Source organism: Aotus nancymaae, unplaced genomic scaffold (assembly GCF_030222135.1).
Source record: "Aotus nancymaae isolate 86718 unplaced genomic scaffold, 86718_ANA_hifiasm-v0.15.2.pri h1tg000059l, whole genome shotgun sequence".
Lineage (NCBI taxonomy): Eukaryota > Metazoa > Chordata > Mammalia > Primates > Aotidae > Aotus > Aotus nancymaae.
In genome coordinates, this window is record NW_026988473.1 from 15154083 (window position 1) to 15178451 (window position 24369).

General features: G+C 49.9%; 1 protein-coding gene across 2 annotated transcripts; it reads right to left on the reverse strand.

The window, feature by feature from the left end:
* Positions 1-1387: 1387 nt before the first annotated feature.
* F2 (coagulation factor II, thrombin) lies at positions 1388-22638 on the reverse strand. Of its 2 annotated transcripts, none has more exons than XM_012452498.2 (14): positions 22505-22638; positions 21951-22114; positions 21263-21287; positions 20970-21020; positions 18759-18864; positions 18526-18662; positions 15798-16112; positions 15346-15474; positions 15127-15253; positions 13793-13960; positions 13121-13294; positions 12251-12429; positions 1778-1848; positions 1388-1631 (listed from the first exon to the last, which is right to left on the reverse strand). In XM_012452498.2, exons 1-14 carry the CDS (start codon positions 22581-22583, stop codon positions 1488-1490), a joined length of 1869 nt encoding a protein of 622 aa, XP_012307921.2. In that variant the 5' UTR covers positions 22584-22638; the 3' UTR covers positions 1388-1487. The 2 variants fall into 2 exon arrangements, with proteins under 2 accessions (XP_012307921.2, XP_012307922.2); XM_012452499.2 differs by lacking the exon at positions 22505-22638 and adding an exon at positions 22402-22469.
* Positions 22639-24369: the final 1731 nt, after the last annotated feature.

Consider the following 24369-nt stretch of genomic DNA (forward strand, 5'->3'; position numbering starts at 1 on the left):
CCAAGATTACAGGTGACTGCCATTGTGCCCAGCTGATTTTTATATTTTTAGTAGAAATGGGGTTTCACCATGTTGACCAGGCTGGTCTCAAACTCCTGACTTCAAGTGATCTGCCCGCCTCAGCCTCCCAAAGTGCTGGGATTACAGGCATGAGCCACTGCACTTGGCCAAAGGAAGGCATTTAAAAACTGAGCATAGGCCAGGCATGGTGACTCATGCCTGTAATCCCAGCACTTTGGGAAGCTGAGGCAGGCTGATCATGCGGTCAGGAGAAAAAAAAAAGTACTGAGCATATACCTGTTTTTGTTTTGTTTTGTTTTGTTTTTGAGACGGAGTTTCGCTCTATCACCAGGCTGGAGTGCAGTGGTGTGATCTCAGCTCACTCCAGCCTCCGCCTCCCGGGTTCAAGCGATTCTCTTGCCTCAGCCTCCTGAGTAGATGGGACCACAGGCGTGCACCACCATGCCCAGCTAATTTTCATATTTTTAGTAGAGATGGGGTTTCACTGTGTTGGCCAGGATGGTCTTGATCTCCTGACTTTGTGATCCACCCGACTCAGCCTCCCAAAGTGTTAGGATTACAGGCGTAAGCCACCACACCCGCCCAGATCTGATTTTTATAAACAGGATCTCACTGTTACCCAGACTGCAGTGCAGGTACAGTGACATGACCATGGCTCACTGCAGCCTCAACCTCCCAGGCTCAAGTGATCCTCTCAAGTAAACTTGACTACAGTCACATGCCACCATGCCCAACTAATTTTATTTTTTGGGTCTCACCACATTGCCCAGACTGATCTCACATTCCTAGCCTCAAGCGATCCTCCCACCTTAGCCTCCCAAGTTGCTGAGATTACAAGTGAGCTACCATGCCCTACCTGATCTGACATCATTTTAATGATAGGAAGAAAGATGTAGGGACTTAACTAAAAGCACAGGACTCAATATTTTCTATATTTGAATTCCTACTTTGACCTTTCTTAGCTGTGTGACCTTGGACTAGGTACTTCTCCAAATCTCAGTTTACTCACCTACTTCTTGTGAGGATTAAATGAGATAATCCATTAGAGCCTAGAGTGTGGAACATCTTAAATGCTTGTAAATTCAACCTGCCATCTTTCCTCTCACCTGGCCCTTTCCTCTCACCTGGTTTGAAGATGGTGGATTCTTTTGGGACAGGGTCTCACTGTGTCACCCAGGCTGGAGTGCAGTAGCTCACTGCAGCCTCAACCTCCTGGGCTCAAGAGATTCTTCCACCTCAGCCTCCCGAATGCTGAGACTACAGGTGTGCACCAGGTGGTGGATTCCAAGGTCCTCTTTATCCGGCGGTATTACTGGCTCTTCCTGAGCCCAGAGAGCTGCCCATGAATAGCACTGGGAGCACTGAGGCTCGTTGAGAGTCACTTTTATTGGGAACCATAATTTTAGAAACACAAAAATAATTCTTTCACTGGATAGCTTCCAAGAGCCCAGAATATGAATGGCCCCCTATTCTCCAAACTGATCAATGACCTTCTTTATCCACTTCTTCAGACGGAACACGTGTGTGTAGAAGCCATATTTCCCATCCCGGTCGCAGCCTTCACCCCATGAGACGATGCCCATTTGATACCAGCGGTTGTTAAAGGGGTTCTGAAGAAGAAAGATGGGGTTTCTGATAGAGTCAAGTTCAAGGTCACATCAGTATTCCCCTGCCAGGCAACTGTTTCTAGAGACTAGAGTTTCTCCCCACCCCCAGAAGATGTGTTCACCAGGCCCTGGCCTTGCCAGAAGCTCACCTTCATGACAAAGGGTCCCCCGCTGTCACCTTCACAGGCATCCCCTCGTTTCCCTTCGTCTGGTTTGTAACCTTGAGAGAGAACAGTCGTGCTTAGGAGCATAGCTCAGTCTGGCCACGCCCCTTCACAAGACATAGCTGGTGAGCCTCCACTTCCCTCTTCCAGTATTCTTGCTCTCTTCACTTCCTCACCCTACACATCCAGTCCTAGCAAATCTTGTGGGCTCTACCTAATAACATAGACCCCAAATCCAACCACTTCTCACCACTTCTAGCTCTGGCTCCTGAACCACTAGTCTCCTTAATTCTTTGCCCACCTACAATCTCTTCTCCACCCAACAGGCAGAGTAATGCTTTTAAAAAGTTGGGCCAGGCCGGGCATGGTGGCTCATGCCCAAGGCAGGTGGATCACTTGAGCTCTGGAATTCAAGACCAGCCTGGGCAATATGGCAAAACTCTGTCTCTACAGAAAATACAAAAAATTAGCTGGGCATGGTTGCTCGTGCCTGTAGTCCCAGCCACTCAGGAGACTGAGACAGGAGGATCACTTGTGCCTGGGAGGTTAAGGCTGCAGTGAGCCGTGATCGTGCCACCACACTCCAGCCTGGGTGACAGAGTAAGACCCTGTCTCAAAAAATAATATAAATTAAAAGACAAAGGAAAAAATTTTAAAATTAAAAAGTTAATCTGCTGAGGATAATAATGGTAGTTGCCTTTATTCAAATCTCCCCACATATCCTCTACAAACAATTCAGAACAACACCAACAATAATGAAACCTACACAAAACACTACACCTTCGCTGGATGCAGTGGCTCATGCCTGTAATCCCAGCAGTTTGGGAGGCCGAGGCAAGTGGATCACCTAAGGTCAGGAATTTGAGACCAGCTTGGCCAACCTGGTGAAACCCCATCTCTACTAAAAATACAAAATTAGCCAGGTGTGGTGGCGTGTGCCTGTAGTGCCAGCTACTCAGGAGTCTGACACAGAATTGCTTGCACCTGGGAGGCGGAGGTTGCAGTGAGCCAAGATTGTGCCACTGCACTCCAGCCTGGGTGACAGAGCAAGACTCCAACTCAAAAAAAACAAAACCAAAAAAATACAACACATCTTTAATGTCACTAGAATTCAGCAAAACAACTAAACCTTTATTAGTATATTTAGTTGTATATCTAATACCTAAACATGTAGGGATAAGGATGGAAAAATATTACCTACTAGATAAAAGAAATAGGGGCGATCAAATTAGGAATCTTATAAATAACTACAAATTTACAAAAGGAACAAATGAAAACTAAAATCCATACAAAGACACTATAGAAAAACAGAAAATACGAATAAAAAGACCTCAGCTAATAAAATTCTTCCTCAAAACACAACCATGGCGCGGGTGCAGTGGCTCACATCTGTTGTCCTAGCACTTTGGGGGGGCCAAGGCAGGTGGATTGCTTGAGCAAAGGCATTCAAGACCAGCCTGGACAACATAGTTAGACCTCACTCTACAAAAAAATAAAAATCTGGGCAGGTGTGGTGGCTCATGCCTGTGGTCCCAGGCACCCGGGAGGCTCAGGTGAGAGGATCACTTCAGCATGGGAGGTCAAGGATGTGATAAACTACGTGCATGCCACTACACTCTAGCCTGAGTGACAGAGCAAGACCCCATCTAAAAAAAGCCACAACCATGAAAAAAGAAAACTGTAACTGAAATAAATATCCTCAGGCAAACTTGTAAATCTAGAAAAACAACTTCAATCAGAAAATCAAAAGTTAAAAATGAATGGACAAACAGTAAGAAGAAATAAAAAGCGGAAAGTGGTTGAAATGGAACTCAGGCTAAAGAAAGAAGAAATCTGAAGGCTGGGCACAGTGACTCACGCCTGTAATCCCAGCACTTTGGGGAGGCTGAGGTGGGTGGATCACTTGAGGTCAGGAGTTCGAGACCAGCCTGGCCAACATGGAGAAACTTCATCTCTACTAAAAATGTAAAAATTAGCCAGGCATGGTGGTGGGCACCTGTAATCCCAGCTACTGGGGAGGCTGAGGCAGGAGAATCGCTTGAACCTGGAAGATGGAGGCTGCAGTGAGCTGAGATCACACCATTGCACCCCAGCCTGGGCAACAGAGCAAGACTCTGTCTCAAAAAAAAAAAAAGAAAGAAAAGAAAGGAACTAAAAGGGCATTTCAAAAAGGTTCTAGGTATGATGCCTTACAAAAGTATATATCAAAAAAAAAAAAAAAAGGGCATGGGCCAGGCAGTGACTCATACCTGTAATCCCAGCACTTTGGGAGGCCAAGGAGGGCGGATCACAAGGTCAGGAGGTTTGAGACCAGCGTGACCAACATGGTGAAACCCCGTGTCTACTAAAAATACAAAAAATTAGCCGGGCATGGTGGTACGCGCCTGTAATCCCAGCTACTCAGGAGGCTGAAGCAGGAGAATTGCTTGAACCCAAGAGGTGGGTTGCAGTGAGCCAAGATCTCGCCTTTGCACTCCAGCCTGGGGGACAGAGCAAGACTCTGTCTCAAAAAATAGGATTGCTTGAGCCCAGGAGTTCAAAGCTGCAGTGAGCTATGACTCTGTCACCGCACTCCAGCCTGGGCACCAGAGCAAGCAAGACCCTATCTCAAAAATAAATAAGTAAATAAAGCAAGCTAGCAAGAGAAAAGTAAACCAGACAAAAACACAAGAAAAAAAAATTTTTTTTGAGACGGAGTCTCACTTTGTCACCAGGCTGGAGTGCAGTGGCGCTATCTTGGCTCACTGCAACCTCCGCCTCCCAGGTTCAAGCAATTCCCCTGCCTCAGCCTTCCAAGTAGCTGAGACTACAGGCTCATGCCACCACGCCTGGCTAATTTTTTTTTTTTTTAATTTTAGTAGAGACGGGATTTCACCATGTTGGCCAGGATGGTCTCGATCTCCTGACCTCATGATCCACCTACCTCGGCCTCTCAAAGTGCTGGGATTACAGGCGTGAGCCACCGTGCCTGGCCAAGAAAACTTTTTAAAAGATAAAAGCAGAAATTAATAACCAACAGAATAGAAAAATAATAAGCCTAATGATTTCATAAATCAAATCCCTAGGTATTTGTTTTTGGAAAACTGGCAAGCAATTAGCTAATTTACTCAAGAAAAATAAGATATTACAAATACATAAAATAAGATTCCAAGGGGGCCGGGTATGGTGGCTCACACCTGTAATCCCAGCACTTTGGGAGGCCAAGGCAGATGGATTACCTGAGGTCAGGAGTTCAAGAGCATCCTGGCCAATATGGTAAAACCCCATCTCTACTAAAAATGCAAAATTAGCCGGGTGTGGTGGTGGGTGCCTGTAAACCCAGCTATTTGGGAGGCTGAGGCAGAAGAATTACTTGAACCTGGGAGGCAGAGGTTGCAGTGTGCCAAGATCACCCCATTGCACTCCAGCCTGGGCAACAAGAGCAAAAGTCTGTCTCAAAGAAAAAAAACCCAAGGGAAAAAATTATGAGAGAATACATTGCAGCAGTCAAGAAAGAGACAATAATAGACTTGAACAAATGGGAAGACATTTCTTTTCCTTGGATAAAATGACTCAACATCAAAAATAGGTCTGTTCTCCCAGTTAATTTATAAAAGTATCATAATCCCAATAAAAATGCCACCAAGATTTTTTATAGAGCTAGACATGTTGAAACTAAAGTTCATATGGAAAAACAAACATGCAAGAATTGCCAGGAAAACACTGGAAAAGAAAAACTAAGAGAACATGAGCCTTCCCAGCTTTGCACCTAAAGCCTCTATCATTGAAACAATGTAGCGCTGTGCACAGACAACAGACCAGGAAAGCTGAGTAGAAAGTCCAGAAACATACTCATCCTCATGCATACTCTATCCACAGAAATCCAGAGTGTGGGGCTGGGCACTGTGGCTCATTCTGATAATCCCAACACTTTGGGAGGCCAAGGCAAGAGGATCACTTGAGCCCAGGAGTTCGAGACCAGCCTGGGTAACGTAGCAAAACCCTCTTTCTACAAATCAAATAAAATCAAAATTAGCTGGGTGCAAGAAAAAATAAAACTAAAAAATAAAACCTAAGTCAGACATGGTGGCTCACGTCTGTAAACTCAGCGGCTTGGGAGGCCAACGCGGGAGAACTGCTTGAGCCCAGCCAGGAGTTCGAGATCAGCCTGGGCAGCATAGTGAGACTTGTCCCTACTTCAAATAAATAAATAAAAATAGGGCCGGGCACGGTGGCTCACGCCTGTAATCCCAGCACTTTGGGAGGCCGAGGCGGGTGGATCACGAGGTCAAGAGATCGAGACCATCCTGGTCAACATGGTGAAACCCCGTCTCTACTAAAAATACAAAAATTAGCTGGGCATGGTGACGCATGCCTGTAATCCCAGCTACTCGGGAGGCTGAGGCAGGAGAATTGCCTGAACCCAGGAGGCGGAGGTTGCGGTGAGCCGAGATCGCGCCATTGCACTCCAGCCTGGGTAACAAGAACGAAACTCCATCTCAAAAAAAAAAAAAAGAAAGAAAGAAACATAAAATACAACCTAGAATGCGATAAAGGTAAAATCTCAAATCATTAGTGCCAAGACAGATTTTTTTATATATAGGAACAGGTTCTCACTCTGTCACCCAGGCTGGAGTGCAATGGCGCAGTCAAACCGCACTGCAGTCTTGAACTCCTAGCAAGCAATCCTCCTAACTCAGCCTCTCAAATAGCTGAGACTAGAAGGCACACGCCACTATGCCCAGCTAATTTTTAAAATATTTTCTTGTAGAGACAGGTTCTTGTTATGCTGTCCAGGCTGGTTTTGAATTCCTGGCCTCAAGCAATCCTGCCTCAGCCTTCCAAAATGCCGGGATTACAGGTGTGAGCCACCATACTTGGCCAAGAATTTTTAATAAATGATGTAGGGACAGCTGATTAGCCATTTGGAAAATGATAAATTAGATCTATACCTCACATCAGACACAAAAATAAACTCCATATGAGTCAGGAATCTTAGTGCAGAAAAATTAAATCCGGTACTAGAAGAAATTATGAGTGAATTCCTCAATGACTTAGGTATCAGGAAAGGTTTTACTGTTGTTTTTTTGTTGGTGGTAGTTTTTGAGACGAAGTCTTGCTCTGTTGCCCAGGCTGGAGTGCAACGGCACAATCTCAGCTCACTGTAACCTCCAACTCCTGGGTTCAAGCAATTCTCCCGCCTCACCCTTCCAAGTAGCTGGGACTACAGGGGTGTGCCACCACCCAGCTAATTTTTGTATTTTTAGTAGAGATGAGGTTTCTCCATGTTGGCCAGGCTGGTCTCGAACTCCTGACCTCAGGTGATCGCCTGCCTTGGCCTCCCAGAGTGCTGGGATTACAGGTATGAGCCACTGTGCCCAGCCAGGAAAGGTTTATCTAACTCTGATTCAAAATCCAGATTCAATAAAATAAAGGATTGATAATTTGACTACCTAGTAATTTTTTTAATTGCATGGCCAGAAAAATTATACATAAGGTTAAAAAAACTGACAAACTAAGAGAAAACATTTGCAATGTATACCACAAATAAAGGCCTAATGTAAATATGAAGAACTCACAAAAATTGTTAAGGGACCAAAAAATAGACAAAAAACCATGAAGAGAAAATCCACCAAAAAAAAATTATATAATCTGGCCAGGCACGTGGCTCACGCCTGTAATCCCAGCACTTTGGGAGGCCGAGGTGGGCGGATCACAAGACCAGCCTGGCCAACATGGTGAAGCCACCCTGTCTCAAAAACAGAAAAAGAAATTATATAATACAAATACTAGCCAGGCATGGTGGCACGCACCTGTGGTCCCAGCTACTTGGGAGGCTGAGGCAGGAGAATCACTTGAGCCTGGGAAGTGGAGGCTGCAGTGAGCCAAGATCACACCACTGCACTCCAGCCTGGGCGACAGAGTGAAACTGTCTCAAAAAAAATAGTTATATAAAAGGGTCCTTAATCATATGAAAAGATGTTCAACCTCATTTTCAATTTGAAAACTGTTGGGCCGGGCGCGGTGGCTCACGCCTGTAATCCCAGAACTTTGGGAGGCCGAGGCCGGTGGATCACAAGGTCAAGAGATCGAGATCATCCTGGTCAACATGGTGAAACCCCGTCTCTACTAAAAATACAAAAATTAGCTGGGCATGGTGGCGCGTGCCTGTAATCCCAGCTACTCAGGAGGCTGAGGCAGGAGAATTGCCTGAACCCAGGAGGTAGAGGTTGCGGTGAGCCAAGATCACGCCATTGCACTCCAGCCTGGGTAACAAGAGTGAAACTCTGTCTCAAAAAAAAAAAAAAGAAAAGAAAAATGTCAATTAAAACAATTTCAAGATACAATTCCTCACCTCTCAAACTGGTAAAAATTTTAAAGTGTGACATTCTTTTAGCAAGGTTGTGGGGAAATGGGCGTTCTCATTCACTGCTGGAAATGCAAACAACCCTTATGGAAAGAAATATGAAAATTTCTTTAAAAATGACACGTTTGCCTTTTGACTTAGCAACTCACTTCTAAAAATTTACTAGGAGAGCCCAGGCATGGTGGCTCACACCTGTAATCCTAGCAATTTGGGAGGCCGAGTTGGGTGGATCACTTGAGCTCAGAGTTCAAGACCAGTCTGGGTAACATAGTGAGACCCAGTCTCTACAAAAAATCAAAAATTAGCTGGGCATGGCGTTGTGTGCATGTAGCCCTAGCTACTCGGGAGGCTGAAGTGGGAGGTTGGCTTGAGCCCAGGGGGTAGAGGTTGCAGTGGGCTGAGCATAGGATTTTTTTTTATGGGTTTTTTGTTTTTTTTTAAGACAGTCTCGCTCTGTCATCCAGGCTGGAGCGCAATCTCAGCTCACTGCAACCTCTGCCTCCTGGGTTCAAGTAATTCTCCTGTCTCAGCTTCCCGAGTAGCTGGGACTACAGGTGCGTGCCACCACACCTGGCTAATTTTTTTGTACTTTTAGTAGAGGCAGGGTTTCACTGTATTAGTCAGGATGGTCTCTGTCTCCTGACCTTGTGATCCACCTGCCTCGGCCTCCCAAAGTGCTGGGATTACAGGTGTGAGCCACCACGCCGGCCAGGATTGTTTTTAATAGTGCTATGGATGGAGGATTCTGAAACTGTGTATTCTAGTATTCCTCAACTAAGTAAATGCATTACACATAGCAGAGTCAGGTTTCTTACTGTCAACAGAGAGAATTACAAATAAGGAAGAGGAAAAGCTAAAATGAATCCGGTGATGTTAGATTGGAATTGGAGGTTTCAGTAGGAATTTGTGGTTTTTTATATAGATGATAGACAGAGATGTTGTTGTATGCATCATATAATTATTTTCTGGTTCTGTCCACTGAGAGAGCCTAGAAGTAATGACATCCCAACTAGCAATGTGCACACGCCAGCACCCAGATCGCGGTTGTAAATTCCACTAGCAGGGTTCCCTGGAGAAATGGCTAGTTCCAACACTTCAGTCAGGAAGGCAGGATTAACCCAAAACATCTTGCTATGCCAAACAGCAAGAAAGTAGTCAAAGAGTGACAGGACATCTCCCCAAGTCACAGAAGCCAGCTTGAAGGGACTCCCACCAGCCAAACTTGGGATCATTTGAGCATCAAAAGAAGTAACAACAGTAAGGAAGCATGGCCAGGCACGGTGGCGCATGCCTGTAATCCCGGAACTTTGGGAGGCCGAGGCAGATCAGTCACCTGAGGTCAGGAGTTCCAGACCAGCCTGGCCAACGTGGTGAAACCCCATCTCTACTAAAAATACAAAAAATTAGCCAGGCCTGGCGGCAGGTGCCTATGATCCCAGCTACATGGGAGGCTGAGGCAGGAGAATCGCTTAAACCCGGGAGGCGGAGGTTGCAGTGAGCAGAGATCAAGCCACTGCACTCCATCCAGCCTAGGCAACAAGAGCAAAACTCTATCTCAAAAAAAAAGGAAACCCTTAGAATAAAGTAAGGATCCTTAAATTTACACCAATAGAATGAAAGGAAAGCAATAAAATAACAAATGTAGAAGGAATGACAGAATTTGAAAAGCAGTATTTAGTAGTCACCCTAGTTGGGAGAAGGTTTTGATGACAAACAGAATACAAAATATCAAAGTAGGCCAACTGCAGTGGCTCATGTCTGTAATCCTAGCATTTTGGGAGGCCGAGGCAGGTGGATCACCTGAAGTCAGGAATTCGAGACCAGCCTGGCCAACATGATGAATCCCCTTCTCTACTAAAAATACAAAAATTAGCCAGGCGTGGTGGCATGTGTCTGTAATCCCAGCTACTCAGGAGACTGAAGCAGGAGAATTGCTTGAACTCGGGGAGTGGAGGTCACAGCGAGTTGAGATTGTGCCACTGCACTCCAGACTGGGCAATAGAGCGAGACTCCGTCTCAAAAAAAACAAAAACAAATAAAAGTATCTCTTCACCAAATATTTATTAATTACAAAGGGAAAAGCAGAAGTTACAGCAAGAAACTTGGCAGATATTACCTTCCTCAAGAGGTCAAAGTTAGACTCACTGCATATGAGACAAATTGTCCTCACGTACCAGTTAACGGGACACACTGAGAAGGACACGGCACCACTGAGCCTGAACCTGACCATGAGGAAGCCTTAGACAGCCCAGACCCAGGGTCAGTGTACAAAATAACCAGACTGTGCTCATCTGACATGTCAAGATCATGGAACACAAAGATCCTTCATTGAATCCTGGGTGAGAAAAATGCTTTTTCCCCCGATAAAAGACATTAGCAAGACTAACAAAAATCTGAATAAGGTCTATAGATTAGACAGTAGTAATAATTCCCTGGTTTTGGCTGGGCGCCATGGCTCACACCTATAATCCCAGCACTTTGGGAGGCCAAGGAGGGTGGATCACCTGAGGTCAGGAGTTCAAGACCAGTCTGGCCAACGTGTTGAAACCATGTCGCTACTACAAATACAGAAATTAGCTGGATATGGTGGCACATTCCTATGATCCCAGCTACTCAGGAGGCTGAGGCAAGAGAATCGCTTGAACGCAGGAGGAGGTGGTTGCAGTGAGTGGAGATCGTTCCACTGCATTCAAGCCTGGGTGACAGAATGAGACTGTATCAAAAAAAAATTTCCTGGTTTTAATATTTGTACTGTGATTATATAAGAGAACATCCTTGGGTTTTTTTTAATTTTTTTGGAAATACTCAAGTATTTATGGGCAAAAAGGAACCATATGCACGATTTGCTCTCAAACTATGCATATATATATATAAACTCCCACACATACACAGAACGGGGGACAATCTGGATGACAGTACACAGGAAATCTTTGTATTATTTTTGTAACTTTTCTGTGAGTCTGAAATTATACTCAATTTTTTTATCTTTTATTTTTAAAGTCAGTCAGATCAGTTCTTAATCTGCCCCAAACCCCTCCGTAACTTCCCATCTCACTCAATAAAGTCCTTCCAGCCCCTAAAGGAAGTGCCGGTCCTCTGCCTGCTCCCCCTCTCCCTGCACCCACTGCTGCCCCTCCTCAGCCCCCCAGGCCTCCCTACTACTCCCCAGACAAGGCAAGCGTGCTCCCACCTCAGGGCCTTTGTGCCTGCCATGACCCCCAGCCTGTGGTGCTCCTCCCCTACACATGTCTGCTCGCTCCTTCCTTCCCCTCTTCCAGTCCCTGCCCAGACATCACCTTCTCATGGAGGCCTTCTCCAACCTTCTCTGGCCACCAGATTGATTGATTGATTGGTTGATTGATGGAGTCTCACTCTGTTGCCCAAACTGAAGTGCAGCGATGCCAGATCTCAGCTCACTGACACCTCCACCTCCCAGGCTCAAGCAATTCTCCTGTCTTAGCCTCCTGAGTAGCTGGGATTACAGGCATGCGCCACCACACCCAGGTAATTTTTGTATTTTTAGTAAAGACGTGTTGCCCAGGCTGGTCTTGAACTCTTGACTTCAAGTGATCTGCCCACCTCATCTGGCCACCTTGTTTAGAAGCTCACCTCATCGCCCCTACTCTCTCCCTGTGCTTCATTTTTCTTCACAGCACCGGTCAGGGATTGCTGCTTCAGATCTGTTTATGGACGTACCCTCCTCCTAGGAAGGAAGCTGAGGGCACAGGCATTGTTGGTCTGGGTCCCTGTCATATACCCTAGAACGCTGCCTGGAACGTGATACACGCTACATAAATATTTGCTGAGCGACTAGATGAATGAATGGCATTTCCCCACCCGCAGTCTCTTGCTGCTATCTGAGCTCACATATATTTAACATTTCACTAGTGACTGATAGTACACCAAATATATTAATCTATGCTGCCTCATTTAACCCTCCCATAACCTTATGGGATAGAGACTTTTACCTCCATTTCACAGAGGAAGAAACTGAGCCAACAAGAGGTTAGGCAACAGGCCCAAAGTCACATGGCTTGAACCAAGGCACAACTCAGTCTTCCCAACCCAGACCCCACCTATCGCTCGGCCCGCCCCGCCCTGCTCAGACTTACCAGCACAGAACATGTTGTCAGTGATGCGGATCCGGGTGGAGGCCTTGCAGACCGGCCGCTCCACGATGGGCAGATTCACCACCTGCAGGATGCTGGGCAGCACCTTACCGCTGGCTGTCCACGTCTCCTTCAGGTTGCCCCAGCCAGTCACCCGCCCCATGTATCCAGCCTGGAGCAAGCTTTGCGGAAGGGAAAAGGGCCTGGTGAGAGCCAACCCCCACAGGAGCCGCCTAGCCCCAACGCCATTCCTCAGAGACCAGCATCTAAAACACCAGTGCTGGCTGGGCACGGAGGCTCACACCTGTAATCCCAGCACTGTGGGAGGCCGAGGTGGGCGGATCACTTGAGGTCAGGGATTCAAGACCAGCCTGGCTGACAGTGAAACACATAGTCTCTACTAAAAATAGAAAAATTCGCTGGGCATCGTGGCCCACGCCTATAATCCCAGCTGAGGCAAGAGAATCCCTTGAAGCTGGGAGGCGGGCTTGCAGTCAGCCAAGATTGCGCCACTGCACTCCAGCCTGGGAGACAGAGTGAAACTCCATCAATAAATAAATAAAAACTTAAAAATGAAACGCTAGCCGAGCTCAGTGGCACACCTGTAATCCCAACTACTCTGGAGGTTGAGGCAGAAGAATTGCTTGAACCCAGGAGGCGGAAGTTGCAGTGAGCCGAGATTGCACCACTGCACTCCAGCCTGGGTGACAGAGCAAAACTCTGTCTCGAAAAATTAAATAAATAAATAAATAAACGCCAGTGCTGGAAAAACTTTTGGGTTCACTCTAGGAAACTGAGGCCTGGAAAAGGGGTAAGGACTCCTGCAAGGCTACTAGGCTCTGCCCCCAAGCTAATAAGCGTCTAGTGGCCCACCTGGCTGCCGTCTCTCTGTCAGGCAGGCACACGGGGTGAATGTAGTCACTGAAGGTGATGGGCTTCTTTAGCCTCAGCAGGGCGATGTCCCGGTCCAGGTTTTCCCGCCAGTTGTACCTGGGGTGGATGTAGATCTTTTCCAACATGGATATCTTTTCTATGTTGCGCTCGTACCTGCAGAGACCCCAAGAGAGAAATGAGGAAGCTGCAGGTTCACCCAGCGAGGGGCAGGAAACTGCCTGCCCTTGGGGTCTGGGAGACAGGGTGTCCTGCAAGCCATCAGGGAGGGGATAGGGCTGGCTCCTGCCATGGCAGCCCCCTGGCCGTTTCTTCCTGGGCCTAAAGCCACGCAGGACTTTGGAGTTGGTCAACGGGGTGGACAGGGATGAGGGCATAGGTAGCACGCCCTGGTCCAGACAGACTCTATTTTCAGACTCCCACGTGGGCCATATCCTGGTGTTGGAGGGACCAGAAGACACTGGGATGTCTGCCTCCAGCTCCAAGCCTCAGTCAGGACATGGCCAAATGGACTTTCCAGCAGAGATTGCCGGGATGTCATGTTATGGGGGGCATACAGAACATCCCATGTGGCCCGGAGCCACCAGGTCCCCTCATGGTCGCTCTGGAGGACTCAGACCCCTGCCAGACACCCACAGCCCACCAGTTCTGTACCTGGTGCGCGAGTGCTTGCCAATGCGCACCAGAAGGTCATTCTCAGTGAAGTTCTTGTCCCAGGGCGGGTACAGGAGGCAGTGGGCAGCGGTGAGGACCCAGCGGTCACTGATGAGGCTGGCCCCACACAGCAGCTCCTGGGGAGCCTTCCGGAAAAGCATCACCTGCCTAGGAGGGGGAGCAGGAAGTATTAGGAGCTGAGGGGGAGGGGGCTGCCTCCACACCAACCCTAGAACTAACAAGTCCCAGGTCTAAGAACCAGCTGGGCAGAACTGCTTCTGGGGCCTGGATCCCAGCTTGGGCTGGCTGCCCTTTGGGCCTGCTCCGTGTGAGGCTGAGGGGCTACCTCACACCTTTTTTATTTTTTCAAGACAGGGTCTCACTCTGTTACCCAGGCTGGAATGCAATGGTACGGTCACAGCTTACTGAAGCCTCAACCTCTTGGGCTCAAGCAATCCTCCCACCTCAGCCTCCTTAGTAGCTGGGACTATAGGCACGTGCTACTATTCCTGGCTAACTTTTGTATTTTAGTAGAGATGGGGTTTCACCATGTTGCCCAGGCTGGCCTTGAATCCCTGACCTCAAATGATCTTCTCATCTTGGCCTCTCAAAGTGCTGGGATTACCGCACCTGAACTGCTTCCTGCTTTTTGCACCCCCTCCCCAGGTCCTTCTAGTCCACAATTCACATAGCGTAGCACAACTCTGGAATCAGAAGAACTGAATTCAAATCCATTAGCAGTGTGCAGATCACACCCGGCCCATTGGTCCTTTACTTCTAAGCAGATGGTGAAGCTGAGACTCACAGCTTTGTGAGTCTCAGCTCTGTGAGTCTCAGCTTCACCATCTGCTTAGAAGTAAAGGACCAATGGGCCAGGTGTGGTGGCTCACGCTTGTAATCGCAGCACTTTGGGAGGCTGAGGCAGGTAGATCATTTGCGGTCAGGAGTTCAAGACCAGCCTGGCCAACATGGCGAAACCCCATCTCTACTAAAAATACAAAAATTAGCCGGGCGTGGTGGCGTATGCCTGTAGTCCCAGCTACACAGGAGGCTGAGGCAGGAGAGTCACCTGAACCCAAGAGGCGGAGGTTGCAGTGAGTCGAGATTGTGCACTGCACTCTAGCCTGGGTGACAGGGTGAGATTCCATCTTGAAAAAAAAAAAAAAGTAGTAAACAACCCATCTCATGTGGCTGCTGTGTGGAGTTGGTGGGATCCTCGATGCTGAGCTGTTGTCATCTGTAAAGCCCGGACCTCCTGGCAGGGCCTGAGGATGAGGAGCCAGCAGCAGGCCCGCCCCCAGGAGTGAATGGCAGCCCAGGGATCTGGGACCCACCAAGGTGAGATGCCGATCTCTGCATCCCAGCCCTCCACAATGCGTCCATCGATGTAGGATTTCAAGAGCTTTTTTTCAGTTTTGTCCTCCAGCGACGCCTTCTCGAACAGAGGTCGCAGCCCACAGTCTGCAGAGCAAGCCAAGGGGTGAGGGGCGAGTCCCGGCCACCAGCCCCACAGCCCCGAAGCCCCATGTCCCCTCGGATGCCCACTACCTCACCTGCCTCCCCCAAGCCGAAGGTTCCCGGGTTGAAGAAACTCTGGTACTCATTGGTGGAGGTGCGTCCTTGGATGGCCCCCTCTGGGTCCTCACTCGGCACATCTCCTGGCTCCTCATCCACGGCGTCCTCTGTTGAGACCCAGCCACCGACTGAGACTGGGCTGGGCGATTCCTAACCCATCCCCTAGATCACCCCAAGTCCCCTACAGGCCATGGAGGCCATTTGGTGCAGAGGTTAAGCATACAGGCACACTTGGATGACTAAGCAATAACCTCCTGGCGCCTCAGTGTACTTATCTATGAAATGGGCGTGAGACCTTACCCCCACCTGGTTACTGTAAGGCTGTAATGAGCGCACTCAACGCAGTAAGTGTTCGAAAAGCAGAAGCAACTGTTGTTATTCCCGCCAGGATATGTCCCTGCGTCTCAGGCCCCCTACCCAGGCAGCTTACCACAATAGTTGAGGTTGCAGTACTCAAAGTCGCCAGGCCTCCCGGCCACATAACACCACGCGCCCTCCTCATCCCCGTCTGGGTTGCGGCAGAAGTTCTCCACCAGCTGCACGACTGAGCTGAAGTCCTGGTTCTTGCTCAGGGCCTTGGCTTGTGGGCTGGCCCAAGCCAGGCAGGGGAGCCCACTTGTGGTCACTGCCAGGCGCCCCTGGTACTGCCGCCCCCGATCGGGGACACACTGCTCCGATGGAGGTGACAGATTCTCCCCGGAGCCTCTGGAGCGTGGAGTCATCGCTACAGTGACTCGATCCTCGCCTGGTGGGTGAGGAAGGAGGAGGCAGCATGTGTGAGACCACACATGGACCGGAACAGACAGGGATGTGAACCCCGATCTTGCTGCTTTCTGCCTGTGTGGCCTCAGGTTACTTAACCTCTCTGGGTTTCTGTTTGTCTGCCTTTAAAGGCGTTATTAATGCCACTCTTGCAGGCTTGTTGAGAGAATTAAAATATACAGCATTAAGTGTCTGGCACAGAATAAACCAGAGCTAGTAACCAGGTTTGGCCTCCTGGGCCACCTGTGGTCAGCTGGTAGTGACTTCCTGAAGGCTGCCACAGGCACCTGGGAAAACTCTTATGCTGATGGCAGACACAGAAAACAAGGAACAGAAACGCGTCATCTGTCCTGAAGGCCTAGGCCCAGAACAGGCAGTCAGCCCTGCTCACGTTCCACTGGCCTCTTGGGCTATCTGTAGTCAGCTGATAGCGGCTGCCTGGAGTTGCTGGAGGAGTCTGTGTTTTTATAGGGCACAGCAGGAAGCTTGCTGGGATCACTAAGATGTTCACCTGGATAGTAGGTCAATTTCTGCAAGCCTGAAACTTCTTTATCATCTGTGTGTGTGTGTGTGTACGGGAGTTGGGAGGTAAATGGTAGCCTTTTTCGTTAGGATGAACTTGCTATAAGTCCAATTCCAGGAGCCAGGCGGTGGCTCACGCCTGTAATCCCAGCACTTTGGGAGCCCGAGACGGGCGGATCACCTGAGGTCAGGAGTTCGAGACCAGCCTGACCAACATGGAGAAACCCTGTCTGTACTAAATATACAAAAAATTAGCCAGGCGTGGTGGCATGTGCCTATAGTCCCAGCGATATGGGAGGCTGAGGCAGGAGAATTGCTTGTACCCAGGAGGCAGAGGTTGCAGTGAGCCAAGATTGTGCCATTGCACTCCAGCCTGGGCGACAGAGTGAGACTCTGTTTCAAAAAGAAAGAAAACCGACCCCAGGAACAAGCAATGGGCCCAACAGGGATGCTTAGAGAACCAAGAACACCAACGCACGTTTGTGGACTGGTAACCAGCACTAATTCTTTACCCCTGCCTGCATCCCCATCCGTTACTGTGATTTTTTTTTTTTTTTTGAGACGGAGTTTCGCTCTTGTTACCCAGGCTGGAGTGCAATGGCACGATCTCGGCTCACCACAACCTCCGCCTCCTGGGTTCAGGCAATTCTCCTGCCTCAGCCTCCTGAGTAGCTGGGATTACAGGCACGCGCCACCATGCCCAGCTAATTTTTCGTATTAGTAGAGACAGGGTTTCACCATGTTGACTAGGATGGTCTCGATCTCTTGACCTCGTGATCCACCCGCCTCGGCCTCCCAAAGTGCTGGGATTACAGGCGTGAGCCACCGCGCCCAGCCCCGTTACTGTGATTTTACAGGCTGAGGTGTTTCACTTCTCGACTCTGGCCTTGAACACAGACTTCTGGTCAATGGAACGTGGGTGGGGCTGACTGTACCTGTTTGGAGCCTAGGTCTTCAGGACAGATGACCTTTTCTGTTTGTTGTTTTCTGTGTCTGCCATCAGCTAAAAAGAGTCTTCCCAGTTACCTGCTGCCTTTTTGCCTCAGCCCCAGCACGAACGCACGTGGAGCAGATCTAGGCCCAACCCTCAATGAGGAGCCAGGCTCAGCTGGAATCATTGTTTGAATCAGAGCCACCCAGCCATGGCCAGTCTCCGTCAATTGACCCTACAGATGCGTCAGCAAGTGCAGCTGAGATCAGCGGCACCACGCCCGCCAACTCTCAGGGCACGAGGCTTGCTCTGTGATACTCAGAACAGAGTGTGTGGACTGAAATGGCTAGGGAGGGCTTCTTGGAGGGAGGAGTGCCTTGATCCGAAAGGAGGCATGTTTGGAATGAGCCACAGCCTGGACCATCAGGAAGTCAAGAGTAGGGAGGGGCAGAAGGAGGCTGGCAGATCCCCCTACTCAGATCTCCTGATTCCCTGACTTCACTGAGCAATAGACATAGATATGATTTGAATGACTGATGCCAGCTCTGAAGGTAGCTGGCATCTTTTTTTTTTTAAGGAGTTTCATTCTTGTTGCTCAGACTGGAGTGCAGTGGCATGATCTCAGCTCACCGCAACCTCTGCCTTCCAGGTTCAAGCGATTCTCCTGCCTCAGCCTCCCGAGTGGCTGGGATTACAGGTGCCCACCACCACACCTGGCTAGTTTTGTATTTTTAGTAGAGATGGGGTTTTGTCATGTTGGCCAGGCTGGTCTCGAACTCCTGACCTCAGGTGATCCGCCTGCCTCAGCCTCCCAAAGTGTCAGGATTACAGGCGTGAGCCACTGCGCCCAGGTAGCCAGGCATCTTGGTTGCCATCCCAGGCTGCCAGGCCCCAGGAAGCCCCGGGGCCTTGGCTGTGGGCCGCTTCATTGCCCCCAGCTCACCACAGACAGGGATGCTGCATTCCTCCCTCCGCACGGTGGGGTCTGTAGTGTAGCACCAAGGTCCCGTGGTGCTGCTGTCAGGGTTGCGGCAGAAATTCTCCTGCAGGTCGGCCTCGGGATGGGTGGTGGAGTTGATTCTGGAACAGGAAATTGCCCAGTAGGAGGCTATGCCCCATGGGGTGTCCTTGCTCCCTGTTCTCAGCCCTTGGTGGGAAGGCCAGCTCATCACTCACTCAGGCTTATGTGGGTAGCGACTCCTCCATAGCTGGCACTCAATGCCTGACGCGGTGACGTTCACATGCCCTCGGTAGTTCGTACCCAGACCCTCTGCACAGTTACCTGTGGAGACCCCACCCTGGTCAGCCTTGGAGCCTGGGGTCTTATTTCCTCTCTCCCAGCAAAGTTGTGTCTATCCCCTCCTCTAAGCTCGCAGTGGTTCACAATCCTTAACCTGCATTCACCCAGCTCCTCTTCCTCTCCATCCTGCAGTTCTCCCATCCACTCAACAGTGGCCTCCAAATATTCACTGAGTGTCCACCATGTGACAGGCACTGTTGGGTGCTCAGCACACATCGACAAATAGGACAGTCACAGCCCTGCCCTCATGGAGCTTCCATTCAATGGCTTCTCTTGGCCAGCGGGATGAAAAAGTGACCAAGGTCCTTTTCATCGGGCCCTGGTCTACCTGTCCCTGCTAGCTTGGCTCCTCGTGCCTCTGGGTCTTTCCAAGGGCTGTTTCTTCTGCCTGGAATGTCCTCTTGTTTGTTCATCTGGGCATCCCACCAGGCCAGGCAGAATTCTGCCTCTCCTGGGAAGCCGTCTCTTATTCTTCTGGCAAACCAGACACTCATTTTCCTGGGTTCTCTCAGTGCCTTTAACAGAACTTTTCTTGCAATCACTTTATTTATTTATGTATTTATTTATTTGTTGTTGTTGTTGTTTTAGAGACAGAGTCTTGCTCTGTCACTCAGGCGGGAGCTCAGTGGCACAATCTCGGCTTACTGCAACCTCTGCCTCCTGGGTTGAAGCAATTCTCCCACCTCAGCCTCCTAAGTAGCTGGGATTACAGGTGCGTGTCACCACCCCCGGCTAATTTTTTGTATTTTAATAGAGACGGGGTTTCATTGTGTTGCCCAGGCTGGTCTCAAACTACCTGACCTCATGATCCGCCCATCTCAGCCTCCCAAATCCCTGCTGGGATTACAGGCATGAGCCACTGCATGCAGCCTGTGTTTTCATTTTTATTTATTTTTTTAGAGATGGAGTCCTGCTCTGTTGCTCAGGCTGGAGTGCAGTGGTGTGATCTCGGCTCACTGCAACCTCTGCCTCCCGGGTTCAAGTTATTCTCCCCTCTCAGCCTTTCCAGTAGCTGGGATTACAGGTGCGTGCCACCATACCCCGGCTAATTTTTGTATTTTTAGTAGAGGCAGGGTTTCACCATGTTGGCCAGGCTGGTCTCAAACTCCTGGTCTCAAGCGATCCACCCACCTCGGCCTCCCAAAGTGCTGGGATTAGAGGCTTGAGCCACCGTGCCCGGCCGCAATCACTTGAACGTTTTATATTTTTTGTTCTCTTTTAAGATTGTGAATTCCTTGAAGGCAGAAACTGTATTTGATTCTCTTAAAATCCCCAGCACCTGATACAGTGCCTAGCATGTAGCGAGAACTTTGTAAAATGTCTGTTGAGTATGTAATTTGACAAACGAAAGTACCGCAGCTGGGCGCGGTGGCTCACACCTGTAACCCTACCACTTTCAGAGGTCGAGATGGGAGAATCACCTGAGCCCAGGAGTTCAAGATCAGCCTGGGCAACACAGGGAGACTCTGTCTCTGAAAAATAAATAAATAAATAAATAATAAAGATCTCTAAGTCACGGAGCCTGTTGTGCTAAAGGGCATTCAGAACGTGGTACAGGAGGGAGGGTGCTCCCTGGAGTCTCAGCAGATGTGACGACATTTGAAGCAGTCCTTGACTGATAGGAAAGTGTTCAGTAGGTGGTGATGGTTGCTCCAGAGGAAACTGACAACATATGCAAGGGTCAGGTGCTAGAAACACCATGGTGCGCTCAGGGAAGTCCGTGGTGTCAGAGCAGCTGGGGGCTTGGGTTCCTGTTTGGTGCAATGACACCTAAAGCTAGAAGGGGATGTGACATCATCAGAGCTCTGACTAGGCAGGTGCAGAGACTCGAGTCAGGCAAAGGAGAATGAAGCCTTAAATGTGAATTAATCCATTCATTCATTTGTTCCTCCAACATGAGTCATCTTCCTGCACGTCAGACACAGAGCCAGGTACAAAGACACATGTTGAACCCAGGAATGAGAGTGATGTCAGATGCTGGAGACGGCCTTGGCCTCCACCGGCCACACTCCAAGCCCACCCCTGAGCTCCTCTGCTCCCGGGCTCCCCTCCATGTCCTGCCCCTCAACCCCGTGTCAATTGCTCACCTTCCAGACATGCAACGAGCTTCTCTCGAGGTGTCCTCACCAACTCACAAGCTGGAAAAGACCCAGGTGTTTACCTTTGGGACTAGGGTATGGCTGGGATGGATTGGATTCAAGGGTGGATGAGATGACGTGGAGAAACAGAGAGATGGATGGACAGAAGGGAGGGAGGAAGGAAGGAGTGGGGAAGGGGGGATGGGGGGATGGCTGGGTGCAGCAGAAGATTCTCTGGGTAGAATTATCTCACTGGGGTCCCCAGGCCTCCCTTCCTGGGGCAAATCCTTCCCAGTGCTCACCTTTGTACTTGGTCCAGAACACATCCTGAAAAACAAGGGCTGGGAGTGAGGCTACAGCGGCTCCTGTTTGTTTTAGTAAATGTTACGTCTCCTCCTCATACTTTCCTTTACCCTAGTCACGCAGCGGACAGGCTCTGGAAGGTTTGTGGCAGAGCTTCCTACTTTTGTTTCCAAAGGAAGAATAATATTTGAGGATAGGGGAGTTCCTCCAGCACACACACCGAAACTGAACGGGGCTGGAGGAGAGGGGAGGAGAGGAGACCGCAGGACCCTGGCAGATCGCTACAGGCAGGGAAGGCGACACAGGGTTCCAGGAGCACTGAGTCTTGAGTCTGGGGCTCATGGTGGCCTCCCCAGAGTCCCACCCCTTAAGGGTGGCACAGGAAGCTGCCACTGAGGAGGCCACGTGGACCCGGGCCAGGGTAGATGGATGTCTGAAGACTGAGGAGGCCTCCCTCATGTCATGGGGCTGCATGGGAACCTGGAACCTTGACACAGTCCAGGCACAGGGACCCCCAAGAAAAGCTGAGGCTGCTCCTCTTGCCAGCCCCGGGAAGAGGGGCTTAGAGTTGAAATGAGGCAGTGAGCAGCAAAAGGGCCGTGGCGTTCCTTGCTTGCCTCTCTGTGGAAGTGTCTAGAGTTGGGCCCGCTCTGAGGTCCCGGGCCCGTCCGAGCAGCCCAGGCTCACCGTGTCCGTGCGTGACTCCAGAGCCTCGAAGGCCTCCTCGTAGCCGCACGTTTCCTCTATGCACTCTCGCTCCAGGTTGCCCTGGCGCATCTCCTCCAGGAAGCCGCTGTTGGCTCGACGGGCCCGCGGGAGCAGCGATAGCGCTTGCTGAGGGGCCAGGAACACTGCAGTTGGATGGGGGTGGGGGGTCATGGAACAGCGGCCTCAGGAGCAGGCTGTCTTGGCCATTGTAGAGGCAAGAAGCCTGCCCTGTCCTGCTGGCTTCTAAGAGGGGCTATCTGGGCTGGTGGAAGTGCCTGGAAGGCTGCTAACTGTGGCCCTCTGTGCCCCTCCTACACTGTCCCTTGCCCCCAACCTGCTTCCCATATTGGAAGAGAGAAGCAGCCATTCTCTGTCAGGCCCTGAGCTCCCGACTTCTTCCCTCAGGTGGCTGCCTGGGGTTGAGACCTACCTTGGGATCAGCTCTGTGTGTGCTCTGTCCAGTCAGGAGACCCCAGCCCATGCGCCCACATCCCAATTCTCCAGCCTGTCCCAGCCTGCAAGCACCCCCTTACCATGCTGGCTGTGCACAAGGCTACACAGGGCAGCCAGGGCCAGGCAGCCAGGCAGCTGCAGGCCTCGGACGTGCACCATAGTGCGGCAGCTCCTGGGTCACTGAGCGATTGTCCATCCTGACCCCTCTGGGTTAATGTTGAACTAACATGAAGAAATCAGTGGAGAGGGTGAGGTCAGAGGGTCAGGGCCATGGGGACAAGTGGGTAGATAGTCCTCCTGTCCACCCCCGCCATCCGAGAGGACAGATCCTCCTGGGACCAGGGATGGATGGTCAGGAGAGTCACAGAAAAAGGTCACTGTCACCATCATCTCCCACCCTCCCTCTCTGAGACTCAAGCCGACTCTGACCGGTGGAGCTTCGAGACTTTCCTGGAGCTCCTTCCAATCCTAACATACAGTGGTGGTTGCTTTTAATCTCTGTGTGCCTCAGTTTCCTCATCTGTACAATGGAATAATACCTTTTTTTTTTTCTTGAGACAGAATTTCTCTCTTGTTGCCCAGGCTGGAGTGCAGTGGCATAATCTCAGCTCACCACAACCTTCACCTCCCAGGTTCAAGTGATTCTCCTAACTCAGCCTCCCAAGTAGCTGGGATTGCAGGCATGTGCCACAACACCCGGCTAATTTTGTATTTTTAGTAGAGATGGGGTTTCTCCATGTTGGTCAGGCTGGTCTCGAACTCCTGACCTCAGGTAATCCGCCCTCCTCAGCCTCCCAAAGTGCTGGGATTACAGGTGTAAGCCACCACACCCGGCCGGGAATAGTACTTTGTTGCGAGGACTAAAGGAGATTAGGAATGAAAAGCCCATGGAATATCATAAACTCTTGGTAATTAGTAGATCTGTGCATATAAGCCAATGTGGAGGTTTGTGTAATTACAGTACACAGATATCAAAAATAGAGACAAAGATAAAAGGTATGGCCTGATGGAAGTTACCCCTCAACCTAGGACGCACCAGGGATAGTGCCCCAGCCCTCAGCCACTGGAGGAGGGGCCTATTTTCCTCTTTCCCATCCAGGGCACCTGGAGGTGTGTTTGTGTGTGGCAGCTGCCTGGGAGGAGGAGTCAGGTCCAGGGATTCTTGGGCCTTTGGTCTATCTTCTGTCACTTCCCAGGACCTGCACCTGTCCCGGAACAGGGGCTAGTCCAAATCCCTGGGTCTCCACTACAGGGCCCTCCCTCTCCCTGCCTGCCTGCCCCAGGCCAGGCCTAGCAAGGCTTCTGGTCCTACCCTGCCCTCCTCTGCCCAGCCCTACTCCTGTCCCTCCTCCATTCCCTGTTTGCAGTACAAAAGGCAAATATTAGTCTTGGGTCTAAGTAGGACAGAGGGACAAAGAGCAGGAACACCAGAAGGCACAAGTGCTCGCCTCACCTGCCCTTTGGGCCTGACTGTTGGGGGTCTGGACCAGGTCATGCACGGTATGGGAAGAGGGAGCGTTGGCAGAAAACTGGAGACCAGGACTCCCACAAAGACCTTAATTCCTGGGAGGCCCATTTCTTATACATTCATATATATATATATATATATATATATATATATTTTTTTTTTTTTTTTTTTTTAGGCCAGGCACAGTGGCTCACACCTGTAATCCCAACACTTGGGGAGGCCAACGTGGCAGGATTGCTTGAGGCCAGGAGTTTGAGAACAGCCTGGGCAACATAGCGAGACTCTCTACCAAAAAAAAATGAAAAATTAGCTGGGAATGGTGATACACGCCTGATGTCCGAGGTGGGAGGATCATTTAAGCCCAGGAGTTCCAGGCTGCAGTGAGCTATGATCGCACTACTGCACTCTAGCCTGGGTAATGGAGTGAGACCGTGATTCTTTTTTTTTTTTTGGACATAGAGTCTCGCTCTGTCACCC